This window comes from Vanellus vanellus (genome assembly GCF_965231255.1).
Source record: "Vanellus vanellus genome assembly, chromosome: 11".
Taxonomy (NCBI): Eukaryota; Metazoa; Chordata; class Aves; order Charadriiformes; family Charadriidae; genus Vanellus; species Vanellus vanellus.
In genome coordinates, this window is record NC_138916.1 from 3,082,791 (window position 1) to 3,099,749 (window position 16,959).

The window sequence follows — 16,959 nt, forward strand, 5'->3', positions numbered from 1 at the left end:
CCCCTTTGGCATTTTTTTTTTTGGGGGTGGGGGGAGGTGGAGGGGGGAAACCTCCAGCGATGTCATCTCTCCGGGGGTGGGGTAGAAGACAGCCCGGATTTAGAGATGCTGCCCCGGCGGGGATGTTCGAGCCCTCTTCTGGAGGCGGCCGCCGCGCAGAGACGCTCCGGTTATTTTGGCGACCGAAGGGGCTGGTAAATCCCATCACCTTAACGGGGAGCTCCGTCCGGCTTTTAAAAAAAAAAGGGAGGAAGCCCTTGAGATGACTGGAAGCCTTGTATTATTATTGTTATTATTATTAATAATATTAATATTATTATTTTCACAAGCTTTAAACCCCAGAAATCATTAAAACACGTTGCTTTAGAGGGTTCGGTGTTTACCTGAGGCCGCGGTGCCACCATGAAGGGTGTTGCGTCCCCCCCCCGTGACTACCGAGGGATGTCCCTGGGCCACAAATGGGACGGGGGGGGGCACTCCTGAAAGGTGATCTATGGGGAAACGTTGGGTTTTTGTTAACTTTGCCCTTTAGTCCTGGAGACTGGGGAGCAAAGGGCATGACAGATGGGGGGGTGGGAAGGACACCAGGGGGGCTGTGGTCCTCCTCCAGCCTTCAGCCCCACTCCGGCTCCGTGGGGGCTCAGCCCCACCAACGCACTGGTCGTTCTGGCTCTGACCGCAGTCCCATCACAGTTTCAGCTCCAGCCCTGAGTCGTATCAGCTCTGGGACCCCCGCTGGTGCCAGGGATGGTTTAGGTTGGATATTGGGAAACATTTCTTCCCCCCCAAAAGGGTTGTCCAGTGTTAGAACAGACTGCCCAGGGACGGGGGGGAGTCACCATCCCCGGGGGTATTTAACTGACACGCAGACATCGATGGCTCAATCATCTTAAAGGTTTTATTCCAGCCTAAACGAGGCTGTCATTATTTCAGCACCAGCTCTGTCGTCTTGATTTCAGCCTCTGCACCGGAGTCTTGGTTTCTCCTCCAGCCCTACAATTGCTATTTTGGCACCAGCTGCGGTGTAGTTGTTCCCGCTCTGCGCCCAAACCATAGATTTCAGCTCCAGTCACGGGGTACTTATTTCAGCTCCGGCTCTTTTCCGCTTCAGCTCAGCATCTTCCCGCACTCCCGGCCCAGCGACGCTCCTCAGCCCGCGGGGCGGCACCACCTACACCAAACTCCACCCGCCGCCGCTGCCGCACGCTACTGCCACCGCCCCCCGCCGCGCACCCCTAATATATAGCCCCGCCCAGCCAATCCCGGCCCGAGAGCCCAATCCCACACCGCACCTTCAATCCGGCACCGCCCGTCTTCCCTCCTGCCCAATCCCACACCGCACCTTCAATCCGGCACCGCCCATCTCCCTCCCGCCCAATCCCAGACCGCACCTTCAATCCGGCACCGCCCGTCTCCCTCCTGCCCAATCCCACACCGCACCTTCAATCCGGCACCGCCCATCTCCCTCCCACCCAATCCCAGACCGCACCTTCAATCCGGCACCGCCCGTCTCCCTCCCGCCCAATCCCAAACCGCACCTTCGATCCGGCACCGCCTCTCCGGGCCCCCCCACGCCCCGATCCGGCACCGCCGCTGCGGGAGGGGCGGCCGGGCTGCAGGCGCAGGGACACTGCTCGACCCGTCCCGCCTTGCCCCGCACTCCTGCCGGCCCGGGTGGTGCCGACGACACGGGGTCGCCAGGAGCTAAGGCCCTTCCCGGCTCCGGGGGCTCGAACGGCGGCCGGGAGCGGCCTCGCTGCGGAGCCGCCGCCCGCCCTCCCCGGGGCCCAACAGCGCCCGCCGGGGTTGCGGCAGCGGGGCCGGGACGCCGCCAGTTCCCCGGAGCGGCGGCGCGATGGCGGCCTGCGGGCACGGGGGGGCGGGACCGGATTGAAGGGGCGGGACAGGATTGGGTCGAGCGGAAATGGGCGGGAGTAGGTGGGGCAGGATTGGCTGGGTCGGGCGCTGCTTCAGGCTGGGATTGGCTAGGAGCACGGGGGCTGTACTGCGCGTGCGCGGTGGGGCCCAGCGGCAGAGCCGGGCGGGGAGCAGAGTGCGGCGGCGGTGCTGCCGCCACCGCCCCGCGGGCCGAGGAGCGCCGGTGAGCCGGGCCGGGGAGCGCTGGGAGGTAGGCGGCGGGCAGCGCTGGCGGCCGCGGGAACCTGCGCCGGGCCGGAGCCGCCGTTGGTGCAGACAGGCCCGCACTCTGCTTCGGGCCGGGGTTCCCCGCGCGGGAGGCGGTTCGGGCAGACCCGGGTCTGGCCGTCCGATGTCCCATGGAGCAGCGGGGCCGCGTCCCGCCGGCTGCTCCGCGCCGGGACCGGGGTCGGCGGCAACCCCCGGACGTTCGTGCGGGTCTCGGGACCCGCTGGAGCGGGGAAGGCCCCGGCCGGTGCCCAGAAGGGGATGGGGGGGGGGGGGGAGGGTCCCGAGCGGGGCCGGGGCCGCTGCGGGAGCCGGAGAGGTTGGGGGGTTGGGGCGCGGCTGGGGGGGGCCGGGCTCAGCCCCCGTGGGGGAGGGGGCTGGGGCCTCGACTGACAATGTAATCAAATATAAAAAAATATTAAGTGATTACGAATGTAGCGTATAATGATAAATTAAACCCTCAAAAGCGTAACAGTGTACTAAAGGCGCGCCGGGGCGGGTGCGGCCCCCGGGGTTAGTTCCCCGCGGCCGCAGGGTCCTGCCGTTCCCCGTGCTCCCGGCCCAAGGCTGAAGGGGATGCTCTCCCCGCTTCCCCTCCTTCCCCCCGGGCCGGGGCTTAATCAACCGGGGGAGGTTCCCGCCCTCCGGGGGGTCTCGGAACTGACCTGGGGGCGACAGACCCGGTCCCGCCCCCCCATGCCCATAGGCCGCCATCGCGCCGCCGCTCCGGGGGACTGGCGGCGTCCCGGCCCCGCTGCCGCAGCCCCGGCGGGCGCTGTTGGGCCCCGGGGAGGGCGGGCGGCGGCTCCGCAGCGAGGCCGCTCCCGGCCGCCGTTCGAGCCCCCAGAGCTGGGAAGGGCCGGAGCTCCCGGCGACCCCGCGTCGCCGGCACCGCCCGGGCCAGCAGGAGTGCGGGGGAAGGCGGGACGGGGCGAGCGGTGTCCCTGCGCCTGCAGCCCGGCCGCCCCTCCCGCAGCGGCGGCGGTGGCATCGGGGCGTGGGGGGGCCCGGAGAGGCGGTGCCGGATCGAAGGAGCGGTCTGGGATTGGGCGGGAGGGAGACGGGCGGTGCCGGATTGAAGGTGCGGTGTGGGATTGGGCGGGAGGGAGATGGGCGGTGCCGGATTGAAGGTGCGGTGTGGGATTGGGCGGGAGGGAGGTGGGCGGTGCCGGATTGAAGGTGCGGTGTGGGATTGGGCGGGAGGGAGGTGGGCGGTGCCGGATTGAAGGTGCGGTGTGGGATTGGGCGGGAGGGAGATGGGCGGTGCCGGATTGAAGGCGCGGGATGGGATTGGGCCGAGCGAAGAAGGGCGGGATGGGAGCGTGCGGTTCGGGATTGGCTGGGCGGGCGCTGTCTCGGGCCGTGATTGGCTGGGCGGGGCTATATATTAGGGGTGCTCGGCGGGGGGCGGTGGCAGTAGCGTGCGGCAGCGGCGGCGGGTGGAGTTTGGCGTAGGTGGTGCCGCCCCGCGGGCTGAGGAGCGGTGTTGGGCCGGGCCGGGCCGGGCCGGGCCGGGAGTGCGGGAAGATGCTGAGCTGGAGCGGAAAAGAGCCGGAGCTGAAATAAGTACCCCGTGACTGGAGCTGAAATCTATGGTTTGGGTGCAGAGCGGGAACAACTACACCGCAGCTGGTGCCAAAACAGCAATTTTAGGGCTGGAGCTGAAACACTGACTGTAGAGCTGAAACACTGACTGTAGAGCTGAAACACTGACTGTAGAGCTGAAACACTGACTGTAGAGCTGAAACACTGACTGTAGAGCTGAAACACTGACCGTAGAGCTGAACTCTCTCAGAGCTGAACTCTCTCAGAGCTGGAGGCCAGCTAAAGGCTGCGGGGCTCAGGCTGGGCTGAGGTACAGAGCCCGGAGGCGGAAGGATGCAGAGCTGGAGGTGAAATGCCCGGTGTGGGGCTGGAGCTGAGATAGAGCCTGTGGGGCTGGAGGAGAAACCAAGACCCCGGTGCAGAGGCTGAAATCAAGATGACAGAGCTGGTGCTGAAATAAATAATGACAGCCTCATTTTGGCTGGAATAAAACCTTTAAGATGATTGAGCCATCGATGTCTGTATGTCTGTTAAATACTCCCGGGGATGGTGACTCCCCCGCGTCCCTGGGCAGTCTGTTCCAACACTGGACAACCCTTCGGGGGGGAAGAAATGTTTCCCAATATCCAACCTAAACCATCCCTGGCACCAGCGGGGATCCCAGAGCTGATATGACTCAGGGCTGGAGCTGACCTGCGGGATGGGGCCGGGGCTGAAATCGTGATGGTGGGACTAAATCGTGATGGTGGGGCTGAAATCGTGATGGTGGGACTGTGGTCAGAGCCAGAACGACCAGTGCGTTGCTGGGGCTGAGCCCCCACGGAGCTGGAGTGGGGCGAAAGGCTGGAGGGGGAACACAGACCTCGGGTGTGGAGCTGTCACTTATCCCCTTTTACGAGTGTCCCCCCCAATAGCGCTCTTCTGACGGAGTTGGGGTCCTTCCCTAGCTGAGCTGGGGCCACCCCACACCCTCTCTGTCCATCCCCCCCCCAGGAGTGGTGGCCTGGAGGACACAGCTGGGCTTCCTCTGGGATGAGAGGGTTGTCCCCATTGTCACCGGTGAGCGGGGCAGCTCTCAAATCTGACCCCCAGGGAGGGCGGACACCCAGGCGGAGATGTGGGGAACCCCCCTCGAGGACTGGGGGGGGGCTCCAGCCCCCCCACAGCCACATGGGATGGGTGCTTCCCCCCACCCCCCCACCCCAGCAGGGCATGTCCAGAGGGTGCCATCGCAGAAGGAAGAGCGCAGAGGCGGTTTTTTGTCCTTTTCCCACACTTTTATTCCGCTCTCGCCCCGCGCTCACGCCGAGGCGGGGGTGCGCCTCCTGCAGCCCACGCCGACGGCCAGCACCGCTCCGGCCAGCCCCACGCCGGCCGCCACGTACATCAGCCCCGTCCCCACGCCGGGCGCCGCCGTCACCCCACCTACGAAACCAAGCAGGGGAGGGGGACCGTTAGCCCTTGTCACCGCGTCCCTGTCGCAGCGGCGCGGCCGGCGGGGCGCTCACCCTGACCTCCGTCCTGCTGCTTTCCCGCGGCGCCCACATCCCCCGAGAGGACCACGGGGCCAATGACCACGTCGGCTTCAGCCTCTTTCCCTGCGGGAGGAAGGAAGGATGAGGCGGGCGGCATCCCACGACACCCCCCCACCCGGGCTGTCCCCTCCATCCCCCACGGGGACCTCACCGGCGGCGGCGTGGCGGCGGAAGCGGCGGCTGGGCCATCGCTCCAAGGGGTTGAGCCTCCGGGAGAGCGCGGGGGATTCGCAGTTGCCCATCTCGCAGCAGCTACAGATGTCCCGGGTGCCTTCCACGGGTGCCCAGCTGTAACGAAGGTGGGAGCATCATCACCGGAACATATGTGCCCCTCTCCCCCACCCCATCCTCAAATTTGGGTCTGGGATGCTGGCGGGGACCAGCCCGGATGTGCCGCATCCCCGTGCGGTGGCCGCTCACGTGTTTCTGGCTTTGTTGAAGGAACAAGCCTTGTTCAGAGGATCCGGGGCTTGGTCCGCTGGGGTCACCTTCAGGTGGCAGGTGATGTAGATCTGCGGGGAGGGCGGAGGTGGGGACACGCTCGTGGGGGACACCGGCTTGGTTTGGGGCTGGCTGGGGGAGGGGGACACAGGCACACCCCCCTCCCAGTAGCCTTACCAAGTTCCTGGCATCCCCCGCGAACCTGAACACGTCGACCCTAAAGCGCAGCACGTCCTCCCGGGGCCGGGGGGTGATGAAGGCAGAGCTGGTGTCATCCGACCTCCCATCAACCAGGCACCTGAGGTGGGATGGGGTCAGCATCCCAGTGGGGACCCCCATCCCCCAAAAAGCGCCGTCCCCGGGGCTCACCCGTTGAAGTCGATGATGGCGTAGTGGGGGGAGGAGTCGGCGCCGGGGCTCAGGGCGGCCACGCAGCTGTCCACGAACAACCGCAGCGGCACGTGGCTCTCGGTGCCCACCTCCGCTTGGATATTGAGGATGTCGCCCAGTTGGAAACCGGTGAAAGGTCTCTCGGCGCTCCAGTCCTCTGCGAGGCAACGCCGGGGTGACGGAGAAGCGGTGGGGGCGGCTCTGGCTGTCCCCGAGCTCCCGTGGGACCGGAGCCGTGGGGGTGGGTTGGCTTCCCCAGCGGTGTGCCGGCTCCCCGAGCTCCACCACGCTGGGAAAAGGGGCGGGTGGGGGGGGGGAACCCATTTCGCAGATGGGGATGGCTTCCCACCTACCGTTCATGAGGCGCAGGGAGAACACCAGCCTCTCCTCTGCCGACAGCGTGGCGCTGAAGGGAGCCCAGGTGGGCTGGATGGCGTTGCTGCTCACGTTCTCCCTCCTGGGTGAGGACCACCACCCCGCATCAAGACCCGGCCCCGTGCTGGTCCCCAGGGACCGGGCTGGGGGGATGGGGGGTACCAAGGATGGGGAGGTCTTACCGGGGGTAGTGGCACTCGATGGGGATGACGGCGGGGTTGCTGCGGATGATGACGGGGTTGCTGGCGGGGCTGGGGTCGTAGTTGAGGAGCGTACGGTAGATGAGGGAGTCCGGCGTGATCTGGGCAGAAAAGCAGTGAGAAGGAGGTGGAGAAGCCACCAGCCCACCACCGAGCTGCCTAAGGCCTCCTTTCCCAACTGGAAAACGCTGGGGGAATCCAAAGGAAGGGGGGGGGGTGGGGAAAGGGATGGAGGAGGAGCCCTGCTCCGTTCTCAGCAAGTCAAACTTCCTAATGGGCCAAAACACGAGCGAAATGGGTCTGACGTGGGGGCTTGGCACCGTCGGCGCGTCTCCAGCTGAAAGGGCAAAGCAGCTTTCGGGGCAAAAAAAAAAACCCCAAAACCACTCCGATTTGGGGGAAATACCCGCTCGTCCTTCCCTTAGGGTGTTCCTCCATGGTGCTCTCCGGCTGGCAGCCGGATCTCCCCCGGCATCACGGAGGGATGCTCAGCCGCTCCCTGGGGTGGGATCCTGGAGGGGGGGGGGGGAAGGAAGAAGGGTTTACCTGCACGATGCTGCCGCACTCGTGGAGCCCGGCGGTGAAGACGACGGTGTTTTGGGCAGGGTTGAGCGAGGAATGCTTGCACGCCGCCGGCCCCAGCGTCAGGTCGGCCGCGTTGACCAAGCGGCCGGTGCCGAAGAGGTCCCGGTGCACCGTCACCACCAGCTGAGCCTCCTGGCACTGCACCTTCACCGGTTGCTGGCTGGCCACGGCTCGAGAGTGGGGGTCCTCCACCCAGGACCAGGCGTGGGGCTCTGCCCGCGCCCCCCGCCTCGCCGGGTCGCCCCCCCAGGAGAAATCCCAAGGTGGGTAGGAGGCCACCTCGCCCACCCCCCAGCAGAGAAGAGCGAGGATCAAGCCGCTTTCGGGTCCCATCCTTCCTTCTTCCGGCAAAACCCCGGCACGGAGAGCCGCACCGGCTCCTCCAGCCTTTATATCCCCTGCCCCTGGGCTCCCGTTTGGGGACCAATGGCACCCAAAGGCCAACCCTCCCCGGTGCGGGGAGAGGGGTGGCACGACCCAGTCATTTCCGAGGTGCTGGGACCCCCCCCCCTCCCCCTCCCGCCGCCGTTCCCAAGGCTGCCCAAGGCGAGGGGGGGGGGGGGGGGGGAGAAAAATACCCAACCGAACCATCCTCGTCAGCCTCTTTGGGGGAAGTTGTTTATAAAACTCAGCAGAAGCCGGAGACGGGGAGACTGGTACAAAGTGGCTTGTTTAGGTTCGAAGGTGATAAGGGGCTTTTCAAGGCTGCTCGGGGTGGTGACAGGAGAAGGGTCCCTGATCCCGATCCCGCTGCTTCCCATCTCATCCCTGCCCGGCGCCATCGGGCCCCCCGGGACTCGGGTTTTCCGCTCGGATGCTGACGTGCTGGGTTGTTTTTTTTTGTTTTGTTTTTTGGTGGGGGGAAGAATTTGACCGGGAACACACGTGGCTCACCGCTCCAGCCTAAATAGGGGCTTTCAGCATCTCCCCCCCCCCCCCCCTCCTCAGCGGGACCGGGATGTTCGGTCCAGCGCTGACCCAGCAAGAGCTGATACGGAGCGCTCTCACCACTGACACGAGCGTGGCCGTTCTCAGCCCCCCAAACCCCCCCCTTCCATTTCAGGCTCAGCAGATCAGTCTCCGCTTTCTTTTCTCATATATTTCTTTTCCTCAGCTCTTCGGCTCGTGGTTTGGTTTGCCGCCTTCAAGGAACCGGGCTCGGGGCGGAAGAAGCTCCCATCCCCGCGCCGCAGCACCCCGCTTTGTATCCCACTACCCCCCCCAAAAAAAAAAATAAAAAAACAGGGGTGGGCATCGCCCAGCTGCTCACAGCTGGGGAACAGGGAAAGCCGCTTAAAAATAAACCCTATATGTTTTCAAGCCGCGTTATTGGAGTTTCTGTCCCTTCTTTAAGCATCTCTTGGGGTTGGAGTTTTTTCCGGGGGGGGGGGGGGGGGGGGGGCAGGTGTCACCTAGCAGAAATCCCACCGTTTTCGGAGCTGGGACCGGTGCGCACCTGACTCAAAATCCCCCCCTCCGAAACCACCCCCCCCCCCTCCCGTGAGGTTTTACGTGTCGGCGGAAAACTTTCTGCCTTCTCCCCCCTGCCATGGGGAGCGGATGCCCCGTCTCCACTGCTTACGGGGACTTCTCCTTCCAGTGGGCGCAGGACTTCACCCCCCCCTGTTTAAAATACCTTGAGACTAACCCTCGCGTAGAAATGCCGGGGATTCCAGCGGGCTGAAGCCCCGTGCGTCAAGGAGATAACTGCAGCGGGCGATGCTGAATCAGGAAAATAAGCGGCCACCCCCCTCCTTGTTGGGGGGGGGGGGGGGGGGGGGGGAAGAAGAGCATCACTGCTCCTTGGCCGCAAGGACCGTGGGAGATGATGCCTGGTCTCACCCCGTGGCATCCCGGAGAGCCGCAGCTCTGGGGGTTGGGTTGTGGGTGTCCGGGTACCAAATGCCTCGTCCCAGTAAGAGGATAACCCCCCTGCGATGGGTCACCTCACGCTTACGGGGTTGAAACGAGCGGAGGTGACGCCCAGGGTGGAGAAAAGGGGCAGAGGAGGGGTTTCTCTCCGCAAAAGGGGATTTCTGCTCCCAGGAGCAGCTGTCCCAACTCCAAGCGCAACACGACGTCGGCCACGGATCAGCGCGGTTGGGGAAAGAGCGTGAGCTCATTTTGTTTTGGAGGAGGCAGAGACCAGAAAGTCCCAGGGCACCGGACAAGCACAAACCCAGTGGTTTTCTCCCCCCCATCACACAAAGGAGGCTTTGAAGCACATCTCGTTTTTCCCTTATAACATCAAGTTTTAAGTCGAAAAACTCTCAGCACACGCTGAGGTCAGCGGTGGTGTCGAGCATCGCCGCAGCCAGGGATGCTGCCCGGGAAGGGGCAGGAGCTGCTGGAAGGGGACAACCGCTCCGGAAGGCGTTTCCCCCGTCCTCGATTTCTTTGTAGACCACATTCATCTGATATTTGCCTTCCTTCCTTGGAGCCAACTGAGGTATTTTGGTTGAACGGCTGAAGGGCAGCTGTGCCGAGTGGCACAGAGAGGGGATTTCATTTAAAACTCTCTTCTGCGTGTCTCAGCAAGCCAGAGAGATAGTCCCCGCTCAAGAGTAGGTGTGCCAGGGGATGGTTGGGGCGTTGAACTTCTGGAGAAGATGCTGATCGAGAAGGAAACACAGTTAAGTCAAGACTTAACACGTCTGCAGCCACAACTTGTGGTCTGAGAGGGTCAGGTGAGGAAATAGTTCTTCTCCAGGAGGGTCGTGCAGCCCCGGGCTGGGCACATGGAGGTGAGGGATCTCCATCCATGGACGCTGTCAGCCTCAGCCAGGCCAACACAGGGCTGATACATCTGGTGGTGTACTGGAGACCTTCAGAGACCCCTTCCACCCACATTTCCCCACCCTCCGCCTCTCCTTTCTGCCCCAAAAGCAGACAGCTCACAGGGGATGGTGAAGACTTCTCCCCATATTCCCTCTGACAGCTTCTACCTCCCACTTCGCTGCAAGACAAGGACCGAGCTCCTGCAGCGAGGGTCAGATTGTACGGGCAAGGAAAGAGGCAGCTCCCCAATCCAACCCAGAATTGATCTTGTGATTTTTGGGGAGGACTAATTTGCTTTTTGGTCCGTCAGCGGCCAAGGGAAGGGATGAGACTGTGGTTTAAGTGACCCAAACACCAACCCAAAGAGATCGCGGGATAAGGTGACACATCTCCAAGGGCACCCAGCCTGGGAGAGCTTCAGGATGCTGGATGACACCCAACAACATGGCAAGCTGTGCAAGACACCACTGGCCTCTGTCCCTCACAGCCAAGAGAGTCACCCAAACTCCTCCGGAGCGGGCTAAGGAGGTGCAGAACTCCTCCTGGCCCCTCAAAAACCCCTCTCAAGAGGTGTTGCAAGCAAGCCCCAGCTCCTCGCAGGTCATCCCAAGATGTTCAGCTGGGTCCAGTTCCCACCACTGCCCAAAGCGGGAACCTCTCCCAGCAAGCGGGGAAGCAACAGGTCTTGGGTTTGGGGTACACCTTGCCATCACACAGCTGCTCTACTGAGCAGAAGAGCCCAAGTTTCATAGTAAATGGGAAGGGGGGAGGAGGGGGGGGAAGCACAAGTATGACTCAGACATGTCAGAAAGTCCCTTTTGGAGGTGGGAGGGGGGGGGGAAGTTGGGCAGAAATTCCAGTCCCTGCCCCAAGGACTGTTTATACATTTCAGCCAAGGCTTGTTACATCCAACTATGTGTAAACAGTCCTTGGGGCAGGGACTGGAATTCCTGCCTCCGTCTGTCCCAGGAAGAGCCCAACCCACCCACCCTCAAGCGGCGCTCCCTTCCTCGGCCAGTAGAGCTCGATTTCTTGCCCAGAAAGAGCTTCGAGGCAGGAGGAAAGCAGTCTCTGAGTTTTTATGAAACCCTTAGCTCCCCCTTGGCCCATCGAGTAAGGAGATACCAGTGTGGAGCTGAGCCAAGTAGCTCCACAGAAAGGTGAAACGTTTTGAGCATCACGAGCAGAAGCAACTCCATGCTTCTACAGGCAAGAAGACAAAGCATCTTGGGTGGCAATTTATCGTTTTTCTTTTTGCGTCAGTTCTCAGCAAGGCGCTCCAGGAGATGTTCCTGTGGGTGTAAGGCTGGACAAAGCTCTGCCGAGGACAGGGCATGAGGAGAACGAGATACTGGGATTCGGGTTTAGGGAGGCAAAGCAGCACAGTTTAAACGTTAGCACGAAGATTTGATTAGCTCAGGCTCCACTCCCCCCACCAAGCCTCTTACAGTCCAATTTATTTATTTTTAATTGGACAAGCCTACAAGTGTAGAAACCAGTGACTTAAATGGGGTTGCTGGGTTTCCGGCAGACAGTCAGAGTTCCTAGAACAGCAAGGATCAGGAGGACCAAACCGGCAACTACGGCCGGCCCCAATACCATCCACAAGTGATCTGCATCTAGGAAGGAGAAGTAAGGAGGTGGTTATGGCCAGAGCCGGGACCTGCCACACAAACCATTTCCCCCTTCCCTGGCTTTGCCCTACCTCCCAAAGGCATCCTCCTAACTGGGCGATCCTGCCAGCTGTGGATGAAGAGAGGTCCAACAACAACATCAGCTTCTCGCACCGAGGGATCTGAAAAGGAGGACCTTTGGGCACTCACAAGCTTGTTTGAACATCTAGCTCCCCCCACCCCAAGCACTGAGGAGCCAACAGGCAGCTCCAGCCACCCAGCTCAGAGCAAGTTACCACGAGGGTGACAAAGCCCAAGTGGCACACCAAGACCTACCAAGCTGGGAGGGCGGTTCTCTCCGGACACGTCCTCCTTGCCATCGGGAGGGAGCGTGGAGCCTCCTGGAGTGCCTGTCCAAGTCACAGTTCCTCATCTCACAGCAGGAGCAGATGTCCCGGGTGCCTTCCACGGGAGTCCAGCTAGAAGAGAGCCTGGTGAGCAGCCCACCCTATGGTAGGAATCCCTCACATGCTTTGGGGTGTCCTAGGAGAGAACAAACCCTCCCACCCAGGTGGTCAACCCCACCTTCCTGGAAGGTGACACACCAGATGAGAAGCCCAAGCTCTTCACCTTTGGGCAAGGTGCTGTTCCAGCTACTCACAGGTTGCTGGCTTTGTTGAAGGAACAAGCCTTGTTCAGAGGATTGGGAGCTTGGTCAGCCGGGGAGACCTTCAGGTGGCAGGTGATGTAGATCTGGGGAGGCCAGGCAGAGCAGAGAGGGTTAGGTAGTCATCTGCCTGTAGATTTCCCCCCCCCCCCCAAGTACCACAAATTTGGTCTCCAACAGGACAACCATCTCCCCAGGGCAGCTCAACCCCTCCCTGCTTCCTTCAAGCCACTTCAGGGTTCAACTATTAAAGCCCATTAGAAGGGCTTGTCTTGACCAGTATCGGAACTGGTCTCCAAGGCAAATCCTTGGCTCAGAGGGCCATGATCCAGAAGCAGTAATACAGGGTGACGTCAATCATACGTTGCCAGGAGGCAGTTGCCTTGGGAATGTAATTCTAGACAGAAACCACATTAACGAAGCCTCAGCCTTAACGGAGGAGGCCGAAGCCCCGTCTAGGCACGGGAGTCGCTTGCTTTAGGGAGGATTTACCAGATTGCTGGAGTCTCCCGCAAACTTGAACGCATCTACTGCAAACTGAAGCACGTCTTGCCTGGGTCTCGGGGATATAAAAGTTGAGGTGGCATCATCCAGTTGCCCATCCACCAGGCACCTAGGCAACCAAAGCAAAGGCCAACAGGATCCCACCGTCAGAGGTAGCCAGAACCTGCTGAGAAGCATCTCTCTATAAGGGCACGGCAACTCTTACCCACTGAAGTCAATGAAAGCATACTGGGGAGAGGAGGTCCTGTCTGGGGTTGGGGTGGCCACGCAGTTGTCCACAAAGAGCCTCAGGGGTGCGTGGTTCTCTGTGTTGACGCCAGCTTGGAAGTGGAGGACCTCTCCCAGTTGAAATATGGTGGAGACTCTCTCGGCGCTCCAGTCATCTGGAAGGAGAGGTCACTGGGCACTTGTGAACGGGAAGGCAGCTTGCGGTTCACTGCTTCCACCCAAGGAAACCTCAACAGGCACAAGGCCCTGGGTACTCACCAAACCTCAGGAGCACCAGTGTGCCACCTAGTGGAAGCATGGCCACCTCAGGGTGCCCTGCACCCAGAGGAGAACCTCACCCGAAACCTACCATTCATGAGGCGCAGGGAGAAGGGCAGCTTCTCCTCAGCGGACAGGGTGGAACGGAAGGGCGCCCACGTGGGCTTGACTCCATTGCTGCTCACGTTGTCCCTCCTGGGGAAGAGATGCTCATGGTTAGAGACTCCGTGGCGGCAGAAGGGCTTGCTCCGTAGTCACGCACGTTGTCTCACCTTGGGTAGTGGCACTCGATAGGAACCACGGCAGGACTGGTGCGGACAATGACAGGGTTGCCAGTAAGAACTGGGTTGTAATTTAAGCTCGTGCTGTAGACTAGAGCATCAGGGGTCAGCTGGGGAAAAGACAAGACGCGTTATCTAGTCATTAAGAGCCCCGTTCCTTGGCCACACGCGCAGAGCGGCGCATTTAAGCCTGGAGACTCCGTGCCGAGATGTTTCTTCTGGTCAGCCGCCAGTAACATCTGTGGTGGAAGCAGGTAAGTGGCGCTCATCCTGCTGGGAAGCTGCTCCAGCCTGTCCCAGGATGTCCTCTGCTCAGCAGCGGAGCTGGATGCAGAGGTGCTCAAGCTGATTCTTAAATTGTTCTCTCTCTCCCCCCCCCGTTAGTTTCCATACCCCAAAACAACAGAAAGGAAGGTCTGTCCCCCAGGATAGTGGGGGATGACTTCTGCTCAGGGAGAATTTAATGAAAGCATCTGCTGGGTGGAGTATGGGGGTACCTGCTCCCCCTGAGCCTCTCCCAGGGGAAAGAGACCGCTTCAAATTTAAGTTTTTCCTACAAAGTAGCTTCATGCTATGCTCCAGCAGCGGGAAGGGGCACCCAGATGCCTCCTGGGGCTCCGCTGCTGGTTTCCTGCAGTGGCTCCCAGCACCAGGTCATCTGGGCTCCAACCTGGAGGGGGCAGCAACAGCCTAAATAACCCTGGGAGATCGAGCTAGCTCTGTATTCATCAGTAAAACCCCAACCCAACCTAATTTCTCTGCCTCTTGCATGCCCTTCGCTGCTCGCACAGCCCCAGACAAGACAGCACAGCTTCCGCTGCCCTTGAAGAGCAGACTGAGACGTCCAACCTCCAGGAAGGGCTTTGGAGCATCTCCCTGAGCCCACCTACACCACCACCCCCTGCCAGCCTCAGCAGCCCAAGACACCGAGGCGCAAGCCAAGAGGTAGACCACCACCCCCACCCCAGCCTTACCCTGAGGGTGCTGCCACACTCGTGCAGTCCAGCTATGAAGGTCACCATGGTCTCAGCAGCGCTCCAGACCGCAGGCGGACAGGCGGCCGGGCCCAGGCTCAGCTCTGCAGCCTTGGCCAGGCGCCCCGTGCCAAAGAGGTCCCGGTGCACCGTGACCACCATCTGCGCCTCCTGGCATTGCACAGCCACCGGGTGCAGTGGGGCAGCAGCCTGGAGCTGGGAGACATCCACCCACGCCCAGGGAGAGGGCTGGGAGAAGGCACGGGGCCGCCCTGAGGAAGGATCCCCTCCGTACCTCCATAGCTCTGCTTCTCCTCTAAGGAAGCCCCAGTGGTTGTAAGCAACCACCTCCCCAAAAACCCAGCAGAAAAGAGCAAACCCCAGGCTGCTTCCAGGCCTCATCTTGCCTACCAGGGTCCAGCACAAAGAACAACTCCTTCCCAGGGACCTTTTATAGCCCATATCTCCCACAGTCGTTCCCATCCCTCGGCACACCCCCAGTAAGGGCAATTGGCAACAGCTGAGAGCACCTAATTCCCTGGGGAACGCATCCTGGTGGGCTCTAATGAGCTAACGAGGTGCTGGATTGGGTGTCTTGACCACAAGAGACATGTTGAGTTTGCTGTGCAGCCAACTGCATTTTTTTCCCTCTTTCTTTTGTTGGTAACAACCGAAAAAAAAAAGCTCTAGAAGATCCACAGAGATGTGTCCCACCTCCAAACCTCCAGATCATGGGGCCCTTCTGCAGCAGGGTCACTGGGGGATGGTGTAGGGGGTGACGCTTTCCCAAGGCAAACCCACTCTTCTGGTACCCACACTCATCCCTGTTCACCTCCTTCAAGGTGGTGATGATCCTCATGGATCATGGCAAGGTCAAGTGGGGATTTCCAGGGCGTGAGTGACTCATGGCCGGCCACTCACTGCCGAGCAAAGATTGATATTTTTGGAGGAAGAAGGGGAAATTTAAACTCGAATCAAGTGGAAGAATAAAAGGAAAAGGGGGGGATCGTGGAGGAGGTCCCCATGGGTTGCCCTGAACCGCATCCCAGCTCCTGCAGGACCAGACTCCACACGGCCGCGTCCACGCCAGCGTGGCCACCGGTCTTTCCTCGTGTTTCCCTCGTGCTTCCCGGGATTTTAGAAAAAGGGAGGGAAATGCTTGTGCACACTGTTTATCTGGTTCCCGAACAGACTTGTCCCCTGGAGCCACCGGCTTGCCTGGGCGGGACCGGGGTCGAAAGGAGTGGCAATAAAATAATGAATAGAATAATCCTTATCAGGAATAATATTAGAGCTGTCAGGTTATTAGAAAGAATAACTGTCGCTAATAATTATTAGACCTGGGGCAAACGTCTGGGCAGCCCATCCCATCCTGGGCTGATTCAGCAGCAGGTTGTCCCCTCCGTGGTGCCCAGAGGGAAGGGACCGGCGGCGGGTTGACCCAGCCGAATCACCCTGCAAGCTTCCTCGTGCCTGGCGAGAGGCTACAAATCAGGAGGAAAAGCAGTTTGTGTATTGAAGCGACGGCGAGGAGGAGCACGGCTTTGGCTGGGAGAGTCCTTGTGAGGGGTTTTAGGGACAGGACACGGACGTTCGCTTTGCCCCTGCCTCTGGGGGAACGTTGGCGCGCTCATTGCTTTGCTGGCACACGCGGGCGAGGACGAGGCGAGATGCCCACGAGTTTCGGGTGATGGTCACGGCTGAATCAGGCTGGTTTTGGCATGATCCACACTGGATGGCTGCCGGCGGGCAGGACGGCTCTGCGCCATCTGAAGGGAAATGACTCAGGTTGTGCACCTTTCTCGGCACCTCCCTGAGCAAACAGGACCTCTTGGTGCTCTCCTGCTTGTCTTCAAGCCAACACCTATAGAATCATAGAATGGTTGAGGTTGGAAAGGACCTCGAAGATCATCGAGTTCCAACCTCGGGGTTCCTATCTCGGGGATAGCCACACGTCTCACGTACGGGGGCCGTCCCGTGCTCATCGCGCTCATCTCAGCTGCGTCATGGGCTCAAGGGGCCATCACGCTGCTAAGCACCCATCGCCGCAGCACCCACCACCCCGCACGTCTGCCTTCTTGAGCAGGTGGGGATTGGGGGAACGGGGAGCAAAAGGAAATCATTTGCAACGCACAACAAATGAGGAAAATGATTTATTTCTTCTGCATCGGTAGGCAGGCGCAGGAGCCAAAGAGCAATGAGGTACACCCCCTGATTAAGCAATTCCCGGGCTGTCTTTGGGTTTGGAAAGCAGGAGGAGAGGTAGGAAAACCATACCCGTGTGTGCCCGCTTAGGAGGTTCCTATCCCAAGTTAGAGGGGTTGGAGCCTGCCGACCGAAGGAGGATTTTCAGTGCTTCCCACAGCCATGTGTCCCACACAGAGCCACTCTGCTCAACCTCCTTGCCAGCAGTGACCACCATCCTTGGTCATTCCAAACC

At 60.9% G+C, this 16,959-nt stretch overlaps 1 protein-coding gene across 1 annotated transcript; it reads right to left on the minus strand.

The window, feature by feature from the left end:
- Positions 1 to 4,990: 4,990 nt before the first annotated feature.
- Positions 4,991 to 14,921, minus strand: LOC309676394 (uncharacterized protein; the record flags this gene model as incomplete). The annotated part of the gene is made up of 17 exons (XM_082488932.1): positions 4,991 to 5,115; positions 5,199 to 5,288; positions 5,377 to 5,513; positions 5,646 to 5,737; positions 5,844 to 5,964; positions 6,036 to 6,213; positions 6,410 to 6,513; positions 6,614 to 6,732; positions 7,178 to 7,557; positions 11,700 to 11,789; positions 11,944 to 12,086; positions 12,269 to 12,360; positions 12,767 to 12,887; positions 12,984 to 13,161; positions 13,356 to 13,459; positions 13,537 to 13,655; positions 14,520 to 14,921. The coding sequence occupies 17 exons, from the start codon at positions 14,919 to 14,921 to the stop codon at positions 4,991 to 4,993; spliced, it is 2,595 nt and encodes an 864-aa protein (XP_082345058.1).
- Positions 14,922 to 16,959: the final 2,038 nt, after the last annotated feature.